Raw genomic sequence first — 22,572 nt, forward strand, 5'->3', positions numbered from 1 at the left:
CCAATGGGGTCTCTTTCCTCCTGTCAGCTGTCTCTCCAGGCTGTCACAAGGTCTTTCCCTTGTTGCCAGCTGCACTATTCACAGCAGTCACTGGACGTATCCAGATCTTCATGATTTCCATTACACGAGAGTAGATGTTAAAACTTCATGCTGATTTGAACTCGGCTCTCGCCAAGATAAGCACCAACTAAGACGTAGCTTTACAGTAAGCTAATGTGATCCATATGTGTCTCCATCCATTTACGTTTCCTTCCATATGATGATGTAGATATCCTTCTGTCTGGTGTTAATGGCTGAAGTGTAATGCTGGCTCCAGGGATCAGCTTATTTTGCCTCCCTGGCGCATCAGCACACACAACGGCTGCGATGCTGGCTCCGGGGATCAACCAAAGTGCGGCCTCCCCAGCGCATCAGCATGACAACCGTCTGGATTGAGCTAAGTAGGGTGAAATTATAGCGGAAAAACTGCAAGGTGGTTTGGATTGTGACATTAATATTACTTCTAGGATTAGATACTCAGGAACTGAATATCGGACCGGCCGTCTGATTTGTATAAAAATAGAAGACAAAATGCCTGTATTTAGTAAAATAACTGGAATTGTTTGAGAAGCTGAACAATATCTTTTAGTGGCATCTGAATTTGAAACAGTTTGTTTTGTAGAACATCTTCATTCATTTCATGCAGGAGGAACTCGGAAAAACGTTCCATTTGATCTTCAGACTTCATATGGCTTTGAAGAACCTGATTTGCATGCGGTTCCAGTGAGTTATTTAATGTACATGCCAACCACAACATTGTATTTTGATTTTAAGTTTTATAGTTTTGGAATTGAAATAAGTATCGTGGCACTTTGAGGGCTGGTTATGCAATGGGAATTTCTATAAATATGGAGATATAAAGGAAGATGTAAATATCACTCCTTCCACAGAAGGTGCAGGTTTGTCACTGCTTCCATTGAATTGAGGAGATTTAGAAATCACAGCTAAAAGTGTGTTCACAAAGAACATCCAAAATATGAGATCCAAAGGCAACCAAACCACTCACCGTGGACACAAACTTTTGGCTGTGATGTCAAAATCACCTGAGTTAAAGTGAAGCAGTAACACAATGTCATGTTCTGGAGTTAAATGCATTTGTGTGAATTACAAGTTGGGCTACAGAAATAGTACAAAATAACCCAGGATGGCAGTGAGGACATTTTGGTTTGTAAAATGATATTCAAGTGTACTTTTTTTCCTTTACCAGCAGTTATTCTTGTGGATGAACACTGTTGTCTAAAAGTAACTGACATCCAAAAATTATAAACTCTACTTAGTGTCCAAAAGGTGTATTTTGTGAAATAAATGCTTTGATTTAATAGAGTCATGTGTCTGGATCACTTTTTAGAATTTGTACGAAGTGTGTTTAATTACTGCTTTGTCTTACAAGTATTCCTGTAGCATAGTATTTAATCTATGAAGCTGAATATTTATGAGTGAGTTAAAATTACTAAATAGCAGTGTGACATTTACACTTACACCACAATATAGTTAAACTTACACTGAATGAGATGACATTTAAACTCCTACAGTGTTGAAAACTTTACTCTCTAGCAGGGTGAATTTCTTAACACTTTCCAAAGTGTTCATTTAACACGGAAATCGAGGGAGCCATATGTTCACTACAAAAGTGTCAGAGTTAATTATGGGTTAATCCGGCCTTGATTGAAGGTATATTTTAGGAACAGCTTGTGGCACTGGCAAGATACAATTAAATAAATAAATAAATACATAGCCATGGTCCAGGACGTTAAACAAAATATCAATCATTAAACACATAATCAGAAAACAAGTGATTCACACGACTGATTGTGTAATAAAATCACTCTGCGGTGAACTTGCTCAGCACATCGCTACAGTTGTGTACTTATAAGCAATGTGAGTACAAAATAACAAAACCGGGAAGATAATGTCACTGTTTCTGACCAGGACAAAAACATGAAGTCTGAAAACTGGCAAGCCCGGCTTTACCGGGGCGTCTGGTCACCCTGGTCAAGGAATCCATTGCCGTCAGCTTCCATCCGGGTGCTTCCAGCAGGAGGCGCCAATCCGCTAACGTGACGTCACGACGCGCTCGTCTCCATGGGAGCAGGGAGGAAGCGGAAGTGTGTGCGGGTTTGTTTACATTGTGTGTGTGGGACTGCGTGGGGTTGTTGAGCTGCAGCAGCAGAGAAACTTGCTAAATAAGTCAAGTGCTGACTGAATAACAAAGAGAGGCTCCCAATATTATTCATAATAAAAGCGTGAATACAGGAAGGATATCAGTCTCAAGCTAACAGTCAGTGAAGATGGACGTCAGCGTCTCCGTGTCGTTCTTTCAAGACGAGCTCGCCTCTACCATCGAGCACGCAGTGAAAGCGGCTGTAGACACCGTCTTGTGCCAAATCACAAAAGTTGTCGGCGGCAAATTCACTGAATTCCGAATGGAAATGGCTGGAAAGGAGAAAGAGAATGAAAGTCTGAAGCTGAGATTGGAAATATCAGAGAGCGAGTTGAAAGCAGTGCGGGAATGCATGAACGCTGCAGATGCAGACATTAAACAACCTCTCAGAAACATGAACCCCGACTGCAATGAACAAGACTTTCAGAGGAACGAGAACCAGGGATTATTCATCAGAGTTGAAGGTGAGATTAATAATGTTATGGTTCTTGTATGCCTTCCGGTCATTTAAAAAAATATTTATAATTAAATACACGGTTACCGTACTGTACGTAATAGGAGCGTCAAAACGTTAATACTTAAGAAGGCGCCGTTCATCCCATAATATTTACACCGTGAGAACGCTTTTACGTCAGCACGCATGGTAGCATCGTGGTTAAAACGCTACGTGCTTCATTTATGATACAGTAGCTGTTTAGAATCCCACAAACAAGTAATCATGTTTCAATTATTTTGGGGGTGGGTGGAATGGATATATAATTAAAAAGAAACCATATTTTACACATTTTCAACTTTCAACACGGAGGCTGTGTGGTCCAGTAGTTAAAGAAAAGGGCTTGTAACCAGGAGGTCCCCGGTTAAAATCCCTCCTCAGCCACTGACTCATTGTGTGACCCTGAGCAAGTCACTTAACCTCCTTGTGCTCCGTCTTTCGGTGAGACGTAGTTGTAAGTGACTCTGCAGCTGATGCATAGTTCACACACCCTAGTCTCTGTAAGTCGCCTTGGATAAAGGCGTCTGCTAAATAAATAACCAAATGATTACTCGCAGGCCAAATTCTGATGTGCAGTATCCAGGTAACTGTCTCTCTATGGGATGAATATCCATGATGTGTTATTTCATACAGTTATAACCTCCACAGAATTACATGATTGTATTTATTTGTACAAATAAATGTATAATTTTGTTTCATGCAGATTCTGGAGAGAGACGTGCTTTCAGTGAAGCAGAGGAGGGGCCAGTGATAGAAGCTGTTTACACACAAGAGGAAATCTGTGATCAGGAGTGGTGTGGAAGAATAATGGAGATTACAGACCTGACAATTGTAGAAAGTAAAGAGATCCCTGAACTTGAACCTGTCCACATTAAAGAGGAGGCTGTAGAGCTGGAGTGTGATCACATCACAGAGGAAGTTAGTAAAGAAAATAAAGTTGATACACTGGAGGAGAATATAGTTAAGCTGGAATCCAGCCGCTGTGAGGATTGTCCTCCTGAACAGATCTGCATGAAACCCAATCAGCCTGTCTCTGAAGACACTGGTTCTAGTGTTGGAGAAGAGGGCACTGTGCTGGGGTCCATTCAGAGGAAACATCACCCCCCTCAGGAAAGAGCTGCAGATGGAAAGGAGGAAGGAGCGATGCCGTCCACGAGCAGCACAGCATGTGAGTAGAATGTCAAAAATACAGTTTATATAAGAATTGCAATTGTTTTGTGAAGGATTAAGAGTTTTATAATTTGTCTTGCTTTTCAATATTCTAATTGTTAACAGTGATGGCTGTGAGGTGAAGCCTTGCAGGAAAGTGGCTGTGATTCAATGCTGTGCAGTAACCTTGGCTTCTGTTTCCTGCGCTTCTAAAGCAGATCTAGGAAGACGCACCTCCACTCCAGCACCCCAGAGCAAAATCTCTTCTGATGGGAAACTGCAGCGTAAGCAGAAACACAGAGAGTCGACACCCCAAGATGAATATGTGAAGAAACTGAGAACTCGCTCGGCTCAGAATCTTTCTGCACAAGATAGCCGACCACTTCCTGTGGGATATACAGCGACTCCACATCCTGACAGTTCTGCAACCCAGGGCAACTTCATTTCCCTACAAACTCCCCAGCAGATTCCTTCAGAGCAGATCTTGTATCACTGTCTTGAATGTGGCACCAATTTCAGTGACCGGGGAAAGCTGAAAAGACACCAGCGTATTCACACGGGGGAGAAACTGTTTCAGTGTTCTGACTGTGGGAGGCGTTTTAATCACAAAGGTAACCTTCAAACACACCAGCGAATTCACAAGGGAGAGAAACCATTTCACTGTGCTGATTGTGGGAGGCGTTTTAATCAGAAAGGTTATCTTCAAAAACACCAGCTAACCCACAGTACAGATAAACCGTTTCACTGTGCTGATTGTGGGAAGAGTTTTAATCAGAAAGGTGCTCTTCAAAAACACCAGCGAATTCACACAGGAGAGAAACCGTATCAGTGTTCTGACTGTGGAAGGCGTTTTAATCACAAAGGTAACCTTCAAACACACCAACGAATTCACAAGGGAGAGAAACCGTTTCACTGTGCAGATTGTGGGAGGAGTTTTAATCAGAAAGGTGATCTTCAAAGACACCAGCGAACTCACAGTACAGATAAACCATTTAACTGTGCTGATTGTGGGAAAGGTTTTAATCATAAAACTTTACTTGAAGCACACCAGCGAATTCACAAGGGAGAGAAACCGTTTCAATGTGTTGATTGTGGGAAGAGTTTTAATCAGAAATGTGACCTTCAACAACACCAGCGAATTCACGCAGGAGAGAAACCGTTTCAATGTGCTGATTGTGGGAAGACTTTTAATCAGAAATATAACCTTCAAACACACCAGCGAATTCACACAGGAGAGAAACCGTATGAGTGTCCTGACTGTGGGAGGCGTTTTAATCACAAATGTAACCTTCAAACACACCAGCGAATTCACACGGGAGAGAAACCGTATGAGTGTCCTGACTGTGGGAGCCGTTTTCATCAGAAATCTAACCTTCAATCACACCAGCTAACCCACAGTACAGATAAACCGTTTCACTGTGCTGATTGTGGGAAAGGTTTTAATCAGAAATGTGACCTTCAACAACACCAGCTAACTCACACAGGATAGAAACCGACAGCTTTGAAAATCCATTTACAAACATAAATACTGAAGCTAAATGGAAAAGACATTTCAGTGAAAAACGAGGTGTAGTGGAGCCTGTTGAGGTCCCTCTAGGAGTAAGATTTGACAGCAGAAGAAACCGGGATGCAGGCACATATGATCACAATCCTGTAACTGACAAGTGTATTTATATTCCATTGTTAGAAACTTTAAAGTTTATATTTAGGAGTCCAGACATTTGTAATCCTATTGTACAACCCTGTGAACAAAACGCGGTTTATAAAGATTTTTGGTGACGGCAGCTGCTATAGAAATCATCCACTTTTCTCTCGGCATAGAAATGCATTTCAAATACAACTTTACTAGGATGACTTTGAAACTGCAAACCCATTAGGATCCAAGCAAGGGATACATCAAATTGGAAGCTTATATTTTATTCTTAGAAATCTTTCACCAAAGGTAGATTCAGCGCTAATGAATATTCACCTTGTTTCACTGTTCCACACACAAGATATTAAAAAGTATGGATTTAATGCTATACCACAACCTCACGTTGATGATTAAAACATTCTTGAAAGTACTGGAATTAAAGTTCATTTTTCTGAAGAACCAATTGATGGTACAGTTGCTCAGGTCACAGGAGATACCTTGGGGGTGCACACACTTCTGGGGTTCAGGGAATCTTTCAGTTCAGTTTTTTTCTGTCGACTCTGCTTGATTGATAAGAATGCGTCTCAGTCAGTATTCAGCGACGATGATTCTAACATCATATTACGTGACAGAGTTTTGCATGAACAGCATTGCAATGATCTGCTAGCAGACCCTACATGACCCTCCTCCTTTGGAATGAAGCGATATTGTTTGCTGAATGACTTACAGTTTCTTTCTCATTTCTGATCATTTTGCTTTTGATATTATGCGCGATGTCCTCGAAGGCGTCCCCCAGTATGAAATGAAGTTGCTTTTTGGCTCTCTCTCTGACAGTGTCATCTCCAAGCATGACATCATTAATAGAATTCACTCTTAGAATTATGGTTTGTTGGAGAGAAAGAATCGTCCAAGTTTCAATCTAGAGCAGTCTGGTAATGGGATAGAGCTCAATGCTATGTGGGCAGCAGTGTGGAGTAGTGGTTAGGGCTCTGGACTCTTGACCGGAGGGTCGTGGGTTCAATCCCAGGTGGGGGGACACTGCTGCTGTACCCTTGAGCAACGTACTTTACCTAAATTGCTCCAGTAAAAACCCAACTGTATGAATGGGGAATTGTATGTTAAAAATACTGTGTTATCTTGTAACAATTGTAAGTCACCTTGGTTAAGGGCGTCTGCTAAGAAATAAATAATAATATTCAAACATTCTGCTTAATTAAAAATATTCCTCTAATATTTGGAGACATTGTAAATGAGGGAAACAAAAATCGGAGCTTGCTTCTGATGTTGTTAAATATTTTCAATATTGTTTTTTCACCAGTGATTACTGAGGGTATGACAGTGTATCTCAAACACCTAATTGCAGAACATCATAAGCTTTTCAGAGAGCTATACCCACAATGCAATTCGATTCCAAAGCACCATTTCATGATCCATTATCCCAGATGCATCAGAGAAATAAATCCATTATTGCATTTCTGGGCAATGAGATTTGAGGCAAAGCACAAGTTTATTAAAAACAGGGTTAAGAATTTCAAAACTATTACCAAATCACTGGCCCAAAAACACCAAATAGCTACAGCATGCCACTGGGAGTCTTTATCAATAAAGACTATTGAATGTGGACCTCTTAAAACACGAGCTTTAAATGATTTTCCTGACTGTGAAATTATAGCAGAAAAACTGCAAGTTGGTTTGGATTCTGACATTAATATTACTTCTAGGATTAGATACTCAGGAACTGAATTTCGGATTGGCCGTCTGATTTGTATAAAAATAGAAGACGAAATTCCGGTATTTAGTAAAATAACTGGAATTGTTCGAGAAGCTGAACAATATCTTTTAGTGGCATCTGAATTTGAAACAGTTTGTTTTGTAGAACATCTTCATTCATTTCATGCGAGAGGAATTTGGAAAAAGGTTCCATTTGATCTTCAGACTTCATATTGCTTTGAAGAACCTGATTTGCATGCGGTTCCAGTGAGTTATTTAATGTATATGCCAACCACAACATTTTATTTTGATTTTAAGTTCTATAGTTTGGGAATTGAAATAAGTATCGTGCCACTTTGAGGGCTGGTTATGCAATGGGAATTTCTATAAATATGAAAATATAAAGGAAGATGTAAATATCACTCCTTCCACAGAAGGTGCAGGTTTGTCACTGCTTCCATTGAATTGGGGAGATTTAGAAATCGCAGCCAAAAGTGTGTTCACAAAGAACGTCCAAAATATGAGATCCAAAGGCAACCAAACCACTCACCGTGGACACAATTTTTTGGCTGTGATGTCAAAATCTCCCGAGTTAAAGTGAAACAGTAACAAAATGTCATGTTCTGGAGTTAAATGCATTTGTGTAAATTATTAATTGGGCTACAGAAATATTACAAAATAACCCAGGATGGCAGTGAGGACATTTTGATTCATAAAATGGTATTCAAGTGTAGTTTTTTTCCTTTACCAGCAGTTATTCTTGTGGATGAACACTGTTGTCTAAAAGTAACTGACATCCAAAAATTATAAACTGTACTTGGTGTCCAAAAGGTGTATTTTGTGAAATAAATGCTTTGATTTAATAGAGTCATGTGTCTGGATCCCTTTTTAGAGTTTGTATGAAGTTTATTTAATTACTGCTTTGTCTTACAAGTATTCCTGTAGCATAATATTTAATCTATGAAGCTGAATATTTATGAGTGAGTTAAAATTACTAAATAGCAGTGTGACATTTACACTTACACCACAATATAGTTAAACTTGCACTGAACGAGATGACATTTAAACTCCTACAGTGTTGAAAACTTTACTCTCTAGCAGGGTTAATTTCTTAACACTTTCCAATGTGTTAATTTAACACGGAAATCGAGGGAGCCATATGTTCACTACAAAAGTGTCAGAGTTAATTATGGGTTAATCCAGCCTTGATTGAAGGTATATTTTAGGAACAGCTTGTGGCACTGGCAAGATACAATTAAATAAATAAGTACATAAATACATAGCCATGGTCCAGGACGTTAAACAGAATATCAATTATTAAACACATAATCAGAAAACAAGTGATTCACATGATTGATTGTATAATAAAATCACTCTGCTGTGAACTTGCTCAGCACATTGCTACAGTTGTGTATTTATAAGCAATATCAGTACAAAATAACAAAACCGGGAAGATAATGTTACTGTTTCTGACCGGGACAAAAACATGAAGTCTGAAAACTGCCAAGCCCGGCTTTACCGGGGCGTCTGGTCACCCTGGTCAAGGAATCCATTGCCGTTGTCATGGCAAATTTCGCCCCCCTGCCAAATTTGTCCCCCCCTGAGTCATGTGACATATTAGCATACGAGTCACGTGACGATCAGATTTCGTGATGCGGAAAGGATAGGGTAAAACATCGGCATTTTACTTACTGAAAGTTACGTTTGCTTTTTTATTGGCTTTTATTCGTATTATATTTATTTTTTTATATGTATCAATGTTTTTTGTATCATAAATGGTTGTGTATTTTATTTGATTACTCTTCGCGTGATTACATAAGAGCTTTTACAGTAAATATAAAATACATTAAGTCTTGTTTAATTACATATATATATATGCTAATAAGTAAATAATAATAATAATAATAATAATAATAATAATAATAATAATAATAATAAAGTTGAACAGCTTAAATGATCACAACTGGCAAACGTTATATTACAATTGTAACTTTTCAAATAAAAAAATGTTTATAACAAACAATAAGTTAGAAGTAGATTCTTGTAATAATTTCTACACATTTGTGGGTAGTCATGTTGATGTTTATAGTCTTGCTGTACTTATGGATCACAATCAGGGAGTTGTCATGATTACACATACAGTTGCCGACAAAATTATTGACACCCTTAACTAAAGATCATTCAAGACGCTTTTTATTTTTTTAATTGTTGTGAAATGTGGTAAGGTCGCGTAAAAGCCTTTTGTGTTTAGATGACTTTGTATAGTTATTTCATACACTGCTATACCAGATGTTTCTTTAGATCCTTGGCTGTTAATGGTGGATTTTTGCGAGCTGCTCGAACAGTTCTTTATGCTATAGTCGTACTTTTCCTGGGACGTCCATTTCTTTCCATGCTTTCAGTTGAATTAGACTTCAAATACTTCTTGATTATTGTGGATTTTTGTATTACAATTTCTTTCCCCTCAACACTCTTTATCGATTCCCCTGCTGCTGTAGTAGTTACTGTAACAAGTGCTTTTCTCGCATCTGGATCCAACTCCTTTGTTTTTACCATGCTGTGCTGAGTGCACAAACTATTTTGCTTCAGTTTCTGTCCGTGTTTTACAACTAATGTTTTTTTTATATATATAATATTGCTAAATTGATAAGTAGTGGTTTCTAAATGATTAATAGTGACTAACTCAATTAAGACTAACCTTAATTTACACAGACTTTAATTGAAAATGTGTCAATAAGTTTGTGATCAACAAATATTGTTATTTACACCAATATGATTAATATAGGTTATACAGTAGCTTCAGTGTATATTGTGAGAAATATTTAGGGAATGTCAAAAATTAAAGGAATGAACAGGTCAAAAGATTTAATCTTTAGCATTATTCATGCATGGTCTTGCACTAAATCTGCAAACACATTTCTCTTAGTTTAACCATATAACTTGTCATTAAAAAATGAAGTAATACACCCTCATGGTATGTGTTGCCACTTCCTACAGTGTTTGTCAGATCATTGGCATCGTCCTGGAATGGAGCCTGTCATTCTCAAAGCAGGTCTGCAGATTGGTGGTTGTTCATTTGTTATCAGTAATACTGTATATGCATTTGTTAAATATGTATGAAGCCAAATTATATCATATGCTATAAAGTAAGAATGTTTCTTCCATAACTTCAAACACTCAAAAGTACAAATTTGGAACTAGAAGCAATATGATTGTTAACCACAACATATTGTCCCTGACTTTAGTGTGTATAATTCAGGCTCTTAACTAATGAAGCATACAGAATGTCAGATTTGTGTAAATCCTAGAGTAGAAGTCTTAGTCCTGGGGAACCCTTAACAGAGCACTGCAGGGCAAGCAGAAATCTGCACTCAATCATTTTAGTGGGTTGTGTATCAGGTGTAGTTGTCCAAACCAGAAAGACATTCACAAAAAAGGCACATGTTGAAAAATGTAGCAAACTTTTTTTTCTGTATTCTTCACAATAAAACAAGTACATGATCAGATCGCATATTTCCATTGTAACGTGCGATCCAGGACTTAATGCGTAAGCATTAGTGAAAAAGAAAAACACTATACTGCAGGTCAGCTTTGGTAAAAAGCCCCGTCACCACGTCAAGGTCTTGACCGATGGAGTGGGGCGTTAGGAGCAGGTTTAACAGAACTTTAAAATGCCTTCTCACATAACCCTCAAAAAAAGAAGGACTTTAAAGAAGCTGCCTGTCTAAAAATTACATCACCAATTTATAGTGACGTGTGTTATCAGTAAATCATACGGACATTTCATGCTCTCAACTTCTATAATATGTAATTGTCTAATATCAGTTAATAGGAATGGAAATCGAATTTGAAATTGAAGCATTAATGTCTGAAACATGTACACGTAAAATGTGAAGTTGTTTATCAGTTCAGAATTACATCTACTGTACTTTTATATCATGTTACACCCACCTTATTTGGCACAATATCACTTCAATACAGTGAATCAGCCCCTCCCCAGCTGGTTCAATATAACTACATTAAACAAGGTGGGTGTTAGAACTGACATCCAATTTACTTTTGATATCTCTGCCCTGGAAATACTCAAGTCAGGCAGTAATTCAGTAGTTCAGAAACTAAGACTACCATACCAATTAAAAATGAAAATTAAAAATATATATATAATTACACACACACACACGTTTATCATTTATTTAGATGTACATCTTCAAAAATACAGGGCGGCTTCAATAACTTATAATGTATTAATATTAATTTTCAATATTTCTCTATTTTTTTTTACCTTTCAAAACGAATGTACTGGCTTTCTTTCTGATACCCCTCTTCTCCTCTTTGGTGGCTTGTTCAGGATACTCACCTGTGCTGAGGTAGCGATATACCGCTCTCAAGTGATCCATATCGATTGATAAATGTAGTTTTCTGAGGGGGAAAAAACACAGTATTACAAATGTGTCCTGTAAAAAGAGAAATTATTTGATTACAATTGTACGACGGCGCCAACGAACTCCAACTGTCAGTGTCAAGATCTGTGGAGCAAAAGCAGTGACGCGCATAGCAACAGAACGCTGACATGTCACATGACTCAGGGGGGGGGTCAAATTTGGCACGAGACCGTCAGCTTCCATCCGGGTGTTTCCAGCAGGAGGCGCCAATCCGCTAACGTGACGTCACGACGCGCTCGTCTCCATGGGAGCAGGGAGGAAGCGGAAGTGTGTGCGGGTTTGTTTACATTGTGTGTGTGGGACTGCGTGGGGTTGTTGAGCTGCAGCAGCAGAGAAACTCGCTAAATAAGTCAAGTGCTGACTGAATAACAAAGAGAGGCTCCCAGTATTATTCATAATAAAAGCGTGAATACAGAAAGGATATCAGTCTCAAGCTAACAGTCAGTGAAGATGGACGTCAGCGTCTCCGTGTCGTTCTTTCAAGACGAGCTCGCCTCTACCATCGAGCACGCAGTGAAAGCGGCTGTAGACACCGTCTTGTGCCAAATCACAAAAGTTGTCGGCGGCAAATTCACTGAATTCCAAATGGAAATGGCTGGAAAGGAGAAAGAGAATGAAAGTCTGAAGCTGAGATTGGAAATATCAGAGAGCGAGTTGAAAGCGGTGCGGGAATGCATGAACGCTGCAGATGCAGACATTAAACAACCTCTCAGAAACATGAACCCCGACTGCAATGAACAAGACTTTCAGAGGAACGAGAACCAGGGGTTATTCATCAGAGTTCAAGGTGAGTTTAATAATGTTATGGTTCTTGTATGCCTTACAGTCATTAAAAAATACAATTAAATACAGCACTACTGTAATGATTGTGTTTCCTTGAAGAAGGCTCCGTTCACAATGTTGCATATATAATATCCATGATGTGTTATTTCATACAGTTATAAACTCCACAGAATTACATGATTGTATTTATTTGTACAGTGAGAGTTAAAAGCATGTATAATTTTGTTTCACGCAGATTCTGGAGAGAGACGTGCTTTCAGTGAAGCAGAGGAGGGGCCAGTGATAAAAGCTGTTTACACAAAAGAGGAAATCTGTGATCAGGAGTGGTGTGGAAGAATAATGGAGATTACAGACCTGACAATTATAGAAAGTAAAGAGATCCTTGAACTTGAACCTGTCCACATTAAAGAGGAGGCCGTAGAGCTGGAGTGTGATCACATCACAGAGGAGGTTAGTAAAGAAAATAAAGTCAATACACTGGAGGAGAATATAGTTAAGATGGAATCTATCCGCTGTGAGGATTGTCCTCCTGAACAGATCTGCATGAAACCCAATCAGCCTGTCTCTGAAGACACTGGTTCTAGTGTTGGAGAAGCGGGCACTGTGCTGGGGTCCATTCAGAGGAAACATCACCCCCCTCAGGAAAGAGCTGCAGATGGAAAGGAGGAAGGAGCGATGCCGTCCACGAGCAGCACAGCATGTGAGTAGAATGTCAAAAATACAGTTTATATAAGAATTGCAATTGTTTTGCGAAGGATTAAGAGTTTATCATCTTTCTTGCTTTTCAATGTTCTAATTGTTAACAGTGATGGCTGTGAGGTGAAGCCTTGCAGGAAAGTGGCTGTGATTCAATGCTGTGCAGTAACCTTGGCTTCTGTTTCCTGCGCTTCTAAAGCAGATCTAGGAAGACGCACCTCCACTCCAGCACCCCAGAGCAAAATCTCTTCTGATGGGAAACTGCAGCGTAAGCAGAAACACAGAGAGTCGACACCCCACGATGAATATGTGAAGAAACTGAGAACTGACTCTGTTCAGAATCTTTCTGCACAAGATAGCCGACCACTTCCTGTGGGATTTACAGTGACTCCACACCAGCGTATTCACACAGGAGACAAACCCAATCACTGTATAGAGTGTGGGAAGACATTCAGATTTGCAACTGGATTAAAACTACACCAGCAAACTCACACAGGAGAGAAACCATACGAGTGTCCTGACTGTGGGAGGAGTTTTAATCAGAAATGTAACCTCCAAACACACCAGCGAATTCACACAGGAGGGAAACCGTTTCACTGTGCAGATTGTGGGAGGCATTTTAATCAGAAAGTTTCTCTTCAAAAACACCAGCTAACTCACAGTACAGATAAACCATTTCACTGTGCTGATTGTGGAAAGACATTCAGACTTACAACTGGATTAAAACTACACCAACGTATTCACACAGGAGATAAAACATACGAGTGTCCTGACTGTGGGAAGAGTTTTATTGAGAAAAGTAACGTTCAAGCACACCAGCTAACTCACAGTACAGATAAACCGTTTCACTGTGCTGATTGTGGGAAGAGTTTTAATCAGAAATGTAACCTTCAAACACACCAGCGAATTCACAAGGGAGAGAAACCGTTTCAATGTGCTGATTGTGGGAAGAGTTTTAATCAGAAATGTCACCTTCAAAAACACCAGCAAACTCACACAGGAGAGAAACCGTATGAGTGTCCTGACTGTGGGAGGCATTTTAATAATAAAGGTAACCTTCAAACACACCAGCGAACTCACACAGGAGAGAAACCGTATGAGTGTCCTGACTGTGGGAGGCGTTTTATTCAGAAATCTAACCTTCAATCACACCAGCTAACTCACAGTACAGATAAACCATTTCACTGTGCTGATTGTGGGAAAGGTTTTAATTGTATAACTTTACTTGAAGCACACCAGCGAATTCACAAGGGAGAGAAACCGTTTCACTGTGCTGATTGTGGGAAGAGTTTTAATCAGAAATATAACCTTCAAACACACCAGCGAATTCACAAGGGAGAGAAACCATTTCAATGTGCTGATTGTGGGAAGAGTTTTAATCAGAAATATTACCTTCAATCACACCAGCGAATTCACACAGGAGAGAAACCGTATGAGTGTCCTGACTGTAGGAGGCGTTTTACTCACAAATCTAACCTTCAATCACACCAGCTAACTCACAGTACAGATAAACCGTTTCACTGTGCTGATTGTGGGAAAGGTTTTAATCGTAAAACTTTACTTGAAGCACACCAGCGAATTCACAAGGGAGAGAATCTGTTTCACTGTGCTGATTGTGGGAGGCGTTTTAATCAGAAATGTGACCTTGAAAAACACCAGCTAACTCACACAGAATAGAAACCGACAGCTTTGAAAATCCATTTACAAACATTAATACTGAAGCTAAATGGAAGAGACATTTCAGTGAAAAACGAGGTGTAGTGTAGCCTGTTGAGGTCCCTCTAGGAGTAAGATTTGACAGCAGAAGAAACCGGGATACAGGCACATATGATCACGATCCTGTAACTGACAAGTGTATTTATATTCCATTGTTAGAATCTTTTAAAGTTTATATTTTGGAGTCCAGACATTTGTAATCCTATTGTACAACCCTGTGAACAAAACACGGTTTATAAAGATTTCTGGTGACGGCAGCTGCTATAGAAATCATCCACTTTTCTCTCGGCATAGAAATGCATTTCAAATACAACTTTACTAGGATGACTTTGAAACTGCAAACCCATTAGGATCCAAGCAAGGGATACATCAAATTGGAAGCTTATATTTTATTCTTAGAAATCTTTCACCAAAGGTAAATTCAGCACTAATGAATATTCACCTTGTTTCACTGTTGCACACAGAAGATATTAAAAAGTATGGATTTAATGCTATACTACAACTTCACATTGATGATTAAAACATTCTTGAAAGTACTGGAATTAAAGTTCCTTTTTCTGAAGAACCAATTGATGGTACAGTTGCTCAGTTCACAGGAGTTACCTTAGGGGTGCACACACTTCTGGGGTTCAGGGAATCTTTCAGTTCAGTTTTTTTTCTGTAGACTCTGCTTGATTGATAAGAATGCGTCTCAGTCAGTATTCAGCGATGATGATTCTAACATCATATTACGTGACAGTGTTTTGCATGAACAGCATTGCAATGATCTGCTAGCAGACCCTACATGACCCTCCTCCTTTGGAATGAAGCGATATTGTTTGCTGAATGACTTACAGTTTCTTTCTCATTTCTGATCATTTTGCTTTTGATATTATGCGCGATGTCCTCGAAGGCGTCCCCCAGTATGAAATGAAGTTGCTTTTTGGCTCTCTCTCTGACAGTGTCATCTCCAAGCATGACATCATTGATAGAATTCACTCTTAGAATTATGGTTTGTTGGGGAGAATGAATCGTCCAAGGATCAATCTAGAGCAGTCTGGCAATGGGATAGAGCTCAACGCTATGCGGGCAGCAGTGTGGAGTAGTGGTTAGGGCTCTGGACTCTTGACCGGAGGGTTGTGGGTTCAATCCCCAGTGGGGGACACTGCTGTTGTACCCTTGAGCAAGGTACTTTACCTAGATTGCTCCAGTAAAAACCCAACTATATAAATGGGTAATTGTATGTAAAATAATGTGATATCTGTATAATGTGAAATAATGTATAATGTGATATCTTGTAACAATTGTAAGTCACCCTGGATAAGGGCGTCTGCTAAGAAATAAATAATAATAATTGCAGAACATCATAAGCTTTTCAGAGAGCTATACCCACAATGCATTTCGATTCCAAAGCACCATTTCATGATTCATTATCCCAGATGCATCAGAGAAATAGATCCATTATTGCATTTCTGGGCAATGAGATTTGAGGCAAAGCACAAGTTTATTAAAAACAGTGTCAAGAATTTCAAAACTATTACCAAATCACTGGCCCAAAAACACCAAATAGCTACAGCATGCCACTGGGAGTCTTTATCAATAAAGACTATTGAATGTGGACCTCTTAAAACACAAGCTTTAAATGATTTTCCTGACTGTGAAATTATAGCGGAAAAACTGCAAGTTGGTTTGGATTGTGACATTAATATTACTTCTAGGATTAGATACTCAGGAACTGAATATCGGACCGGCCGTCTGATTTGTATAAAAATAGAAGACAAAATGCCTGTATTTAGTAAAATAACTGGAATTGTTCGAGAAGCTGAACAATATCTTTTAGTGGCATCTGAATTTGAAACAGTTTGTTTTGTAGAACATCTTCATTCATTTCATGCGAGAGGAACTCGGAAAAACGTTCCATTTGATCTTCAGACTTCATAGGGCTTTGAAGAACCTGATTTGCATGCGGTTCCAGTGAGTTATTTAATGTACATGCCAACCACAACATTGTATTTTGATTTTAAGTTGTATAGTTTTGGAATTGAAATAAGTATCGTGGCACTTTGAGGGCTGGTTATGCAATGGGAATTTCTATAAATATGGAGATATAAAGGAAGATGTAAATATCACTCCTTCCACAGAAGGTGCAGGTTTGTCACTGCTTCCATTGAATTGAGGAGATTTAGAAATTGCAGCCAAATGTGTGTTCACAAAGAATGTCCAAAATATGAGATCGAAAGGCAACCAAACCACTCACCGTGGAGACAAACTTTTGGCTGTGATGTCAAAATCTCCCGAGTTAAAGTGAAGCAGTAACACAATGTCATGTTCTGGAGTTAAATGCATTTGTGTAAATTATTAATTGGGCTACAGAAATATTACAAAATAACCCAGGATGGCAGTGAGGACATTTCGATTTGTAAAATGATATTCAAGTGTACTTTTTTTCCTTTACCAGCAGTTATTCTTGTGGATGAACACTGTTGTCTAAAAGTAACTGACATCCAAAAATTATAAACTGTACTTAGTGTCCAAAAGGTGTATTTTGTGAAATAAATGCTTTGATTTAATAGAGTCATGTGTCTGGATCTCTTTTTAGAATTTGTACGAAGTGTGTTTAATTACTGCTTTGTCTTACAAGTATTCCTGTAGCATAGTATTTAATCTATGAAGCTGAATATTTATGAGTGAGTTAAAATTACTAAATAGCAGTGTGACACTTACACTTACACCACAATATAGTTAAACTTACACTGAATGAGATGACATTTAAACTCCTACTGTGTTGAAAACTTTACTCTCTAGCAGGGTTAATTTCTTAACGCTTTCCAAAGTGTTCATTTAACACGGAAATCGAGGGAGCCATATGTTCACTACAAAAGTGTCAGAGTTAATTATGGGTTAATCCGGCCTTGATTTTTGAAGTTATATTTTAGGAACAGCTTGTGACACTGGCAAGATACAATTAAATAAATAAATAAATAAATACGTAGCCATGGTCCAGGACGTTAAACAGAATATGAATTATTAAACACATAATCAGAAAACAAGTGATTCACACGATTGATTGTCATAAAAAAATAAATGCAATCAAATACACCGCTGCCCAGGGCCGGGTTGATCTATACGCAGATAACGCTATATCGTAGGGACCCCCAGCAGAATTGGGGCCACCGTTTGTATGAAACATTTGACAAAAACTGCATGTTATTTTGCTGTTTATGAAGGGGAGGCTTTCTCGAGTACAGCATACCCGATCGTCCTCAGACCCTCTCCATTCTAGTCACAAAATCTACAGCGCCATGTACTGTGTATATTACAAATGAAATAACAATACAACACTAACATACCAATTTTAACATTAGGATACTTGTTTTTTTTTTTAATCCATTACAGAAAAGGTCCATTTTGGCTCACGTGGCTCTGTAGATTTTTTTTTTTTTTTTGACAGCGGTAAGGGGGAACATAAGTGTGTCAAATATAGATATTGTTTTGAGATTAGTTCTGTATTGGGGCGCATCTGTGGACGGAACAGAGAGTCCTAACGCCAGAAGTAAAGTGTTTAGAGAGGACGGAACATAACTGAGAGAGAAGCGTGCTAGCAAAGCTGTAACTAAAGCCAACTCCTGAATAATAAACGTGTGTTGTTTTGTTAAAGTTGTATCGAGTTGCCCACATCATTATGAAAAGTAAGCGGAATTTAAACACGTAGAAGAAAGCTGACGTTCTTTAGACTTTTTCATTTGGATTGTTGGAAAAAAAAAAAAGTTGGGTAGAGGTGTTCACAATGCAGGAGGCTGAAGGAAATTCAGATGTGGATGTCTGCAGTCGGCTAGAAGCGTTTCAGTCCCTAGTGTTTGTTTCCTTCTGTAGGAAAAAATCTACAAAGAGGTTTGGAAAAAAACAAAGACTGTTTTTGCTTTTATATTTATATATATATATATATATATATATATATATATATATATATATATATATATATATATATATATATATATATATATAAATTCATTAACAACAAAATAAATTTATCACTATTATAACACATTCAATTTAAATCACGGGAAGTAATGTTAAAACTCTACAATGCATTAGTAAGACCTCACCTAGAATATTGTGTTCAGTTCTGGTCACCTCGTTACAAAAAGGATATTGCTGCTCTAGAAAGAGTGCAAAGAAGAGCAACCAGAATTATCCCCGGTTTAAAAGGCATGTCGTATGCAGACAGGCTAAAAGAATTGAATCTATTCAGTTTTGAACAAAGAAGACTACACGGTGATCTGATTCAAGCAGAATCCTAAAAGGTATAGACAATGTCGACCCAGGGGACTTTTTTAACTTGAAAAAAGAAACAAGGACCAGGGGTCACAATTGGAGATTAGGTAAAGGGGTATTCAGAACAGAAAATAGGAGGCACTTTTATAAACAGAGAATTCTGAGGGTCTGGAACCAACTCCCCAGTAATGTTGTTGAAGCTGACACCCTGGGATCCTTGAAGAAGCTGCTTGATGAGATTCTGGGATCAATAAGCTACTAACAACCAAACGAGCAAGATGGGCTGAATGGCCTCCTCTCGTTTGGAAACTTTCTTATGTTCTTATTTTCGAAAAAAATAAGGTATATAAATGATAGACATTGACAACATGTTTTTTCGTTTCTTTTTAATCCCTCGATCATTCATCCATGACCACGACACGCTTGAGTGACTGTGACTGAAGCAGATGCGCTTAATCACCTAATTAGTGAGACAGTTGATTGGACACTGGATATGGAGCGATTTCAGGTGTTGAATTGCAAGCTTGAGTAAAAGTAATTAAGAAAATCACAGAAAAAAAACAATATGCCACGTCTGTCGAGAGTAGCGCCTTCGTGCGATCGGCATGTTGGAGGCTGGATTAGGGCAGCGTGCTGTGGCTCGCCATCTTGGGTGCTCACACTGCCTGCGATTTCAAACCTGGCAAGACGGTATAACCAGACACACTCTGTCAATGACAGCGCCACCTTCTGGGAGACAAAGAGTCACAACACCTGCCCGAGATCGACAGATCATTCTGCAGCATCTTCATGATGTCAATTGTTAATCAGCACAATAAAAAGTCACTGCAGGGTTTGTCGTTTTTCAATCACATCTAGTGAATTTTATCCAAATATAAGTGATACGTTTCTTTTGATGCTCAGTGTGTGTGTGTGTGTGTATATCATGTAAGAGATAACACACGCCAGGGTGTGGGTTGTGTTGTATTTAACATATGGCTGTTAATTTTAGTCATCAATAATTTCTCTCAATCAGCATTTTTTTTTTTTATCCTAACCATATTTTCAATTCACAGGCCAAATTCTGATTTGTAATATCCAGGTAACTGACGGGACTCGTTTGAAACTGGATCTGAACACGACTCTCTATGGCATGAATATCCATGATGTGTTATTTCATACAGTTATAAACTCCACAGAATTACATGATTGTATTTATTTGTACAGTGAGAGTTAAAAGCATGTATAATTTTGTTTCACGCAGATTCTGGAGAGAGACGTGCTTTCAGTGAAGCAGAGGAGGGGCCAGTGATAGAAGCTGTTTACACACAAGAGGAAATCTGTGATCAGGAGTGGTGTGGAAGAATAATGGAGATTACAGACCTGACAATTGTAGAAAGTAAAGAGATCCCTGAACTTGAACCTGTCCACATTAAAAAGGAGGCCGTAGAGCTGGAGTGTGTTCACATAACAGAGGAAGTTTATAAAGAAAATAAAGTCATTACACTGGAGGAGAATATAGTTAAGATGGAATCTAGCCGCTGTGAGGATTGTCCTCCTGAACAGATCTGCATGAAATCCAATCAGCCTGTCTCTGAAGACACTGGTTCTAGTGTTGGAGAAGAGGGCACTGTGCTGGGATCCATTCAGAGGAAACATCAACCCCCTCAGGAAAGAGCTGCAGATGGAAAGGAGGAAGGAGCGATGCCGTCCACGAGCAGCACAGCATGTGAGTAGAATGTCAAAAATACAGTTTATATAAGAATTGCAATTGTTTTGCGAAGGATTAAGAGTTTATCATCTTTCTTGCTTTTCAATGTTCTAATTGTTAACAGTGATAGCTGTGAGGTGAAGCCTTGCAGGAAAGTGGCTGTGATTCAATGCTGTGCAGTAACCTTGGCTTCTGTTTCCTACGCTTCTAAAGCAGATCTAGGAAGACACACCTCCACTCCAGCACCCCAGAGCAAAATCTCTTCTGATGGGAAACTGCAGCGTAAGCAGAAACACAGAGAGTCGACACCCCAAGATGAATATGTGAAGAAACTGAGAACTGACTCGGTTCAGAATCTTTCTGCACAAGATAGCCGACCACTTCCTGTGGGATATACAGCGACTCCACATCCCGACAGCTCTGCAACCCAGGGCAACTTCATTTCCCTACAAACTCCCCAGCAGATTCCTTCAGAGCAGATCTTGTATCACTGTACTGTATGTGGCACCAATTTCAGTGACCGGGGAAAGCTGAAAATACACCAGCGTATTCACACGGGGGAGAAACCATTTCACTGTGCTGATTGTGGGAAGACATTCAGATTTGCAATTGGATTAAAACTACACCAGCGTATTCACACAGGAGAGAAACCGTTTAACTGTGCTGATTGTGGGAGGAGTTTTAATCAGAAATGTAACCTTCAAACACACCAGCGAATTCACACAGGAGAGAAACCGTTTAACTGTGCTGATTGTGGGAAGACATTCAGATTTCCAACTGGATTAAAACTACACCAACGTAATAACACAGGAGAGATACCATTTCACTGTGCATATTGTGGGAGGAGTTTTAATCAGAAATGTAAATTTCAGTTACACCAGCGAATTCACACGGGAGAGAAACCATTTGTGTGTTCTGACTGTGGGAAGTGTTTTAAACAGAAACGTAGACTGCAAACTCACCAGCGAATTCACACAGGAGAGAAACCGTATGAGTGTCTAGTATGTGGGAAGAGTTTCAGTCGGAGGGACAACCTCAGAACACACCACATAACCCACACGGGAGAGAAACCTTTTGAGTGTAGTGAGTGTGGGAAGAGATTTGTAGAGTCAAATAAACTAAAGAAACACAGTCTAGTTCACAGAGATGTTGTCAGTCAGGACACAAAAACAATTCAGTTTACTCAATGAAAGCATCTCAATCACACCAGAATACCAAAGCAGACCCTGCGTCTCTCTCGTCGGTCTCAAATGCAGGGAGCTGTGAAAATAAATGAATTCAACTCAAAAAATCCCAAGCCTGCTGTGTATGCAAATGATTGTAGCCCTGTTTCCTACAGCAGTGCTTCTGAAACTGGGAGGCACAGAATGTATCCTGGGGGGGTTGAGAAAGCTCAGGGAAACGTGTAGAAATGACCGCGCACATCTTAACCTGTATATATATTAAAACAAATGCTACTGCTGACACCTCCTGCCACACGAAGTACCGCAACCCTGCACTTTTGCAATTACAGACGCACACATTTCTTGGGCGAGTTCCTTCGTCAAGTAGCAGCTTTCTGAAGTTCCCGGTGATTCTAAAGAAAAATCTTTCAAGTCACTTTGCTGGTCAGAGGTACTTACATCTGTCATTGAGAATATGTCATTGAAAACTTGTGCATGAATTGCATTCAGATATAAAAGATGATGTAATGAGCTTCGTATCTTCTCATGACGCCATCAGATCTAAGATGGAGAAAAGCTTCGACAGCTTTGAAAATCCATTTACAAACTTTAATACTGAAGCTAAATGGAATAAACAATTAAG

At 39.1% G+C, this 22,572-nt stretch overlaps 2 protein-coding genes across 2 annotated transcripts; both read left to right on the forward strand.

Moving 5' to 3' along the window:
• Positions 1 to 727: 727 nt before the first annotated feature.
• Positions 728 to 17,367, forward strand: LOC131724786 (zinc finger protein 585A-like). Its single transcript, XM_059017539.1, has 3 exons — positions 728 to 762; positions 3,969 to 5,324; positions 13,217 to 17,367. The coding sequence occupies exons 1-3, from the start codon at positions 728 to 730 to the stop codon at positions 14,781 to 14,783; spliced, it is 2,958 nt and encodes a 985-aa protein (XP_058873522.1). The 3' UTR covers positions 14,784 to 17,367.
• A 2,956-nt stretch (positions 17,368 to 20,323) lies between these two features.
• On the forward strand, positions 20,324 to 22,273 carry LOC131724848 (zinc finger protein 79-like). Its single transcript, XM_059017786.1, has 2 exons — positions 20,324 to 20,784; positions 20,983 to 22,273. Exons 1-2 carry the CDS (start codon positions 20,424 to 20,426, stop codon positions 21,954 to 21,956), a joined length of 1,335 nt encoding a protein of 444 aa, XP_058873769.1. The 5' UTR covers positions 20,324 to 20,423; the 3' UTR covers positions 21,957 to 22,273.
• The last annotated feature ends 299 nt before the right edge of the window (positions 22,274 to 22,572 follow it).

Source organism: Acipenser ruthenus, chromosome 57 (assembly GCF_902713425.1).
Source record: "Acipenser ruthenus chromosome 57, fAciRut3.2 maternal haplotype, whole genome shotgun sequence".
Classification (NCBI taxonomy): Eukaryota; Metazoa; Chordata; class Actinopteri; order Acipenseriformes; family Acipenseridae; genus Acipenser; species Acipenser ruthenus.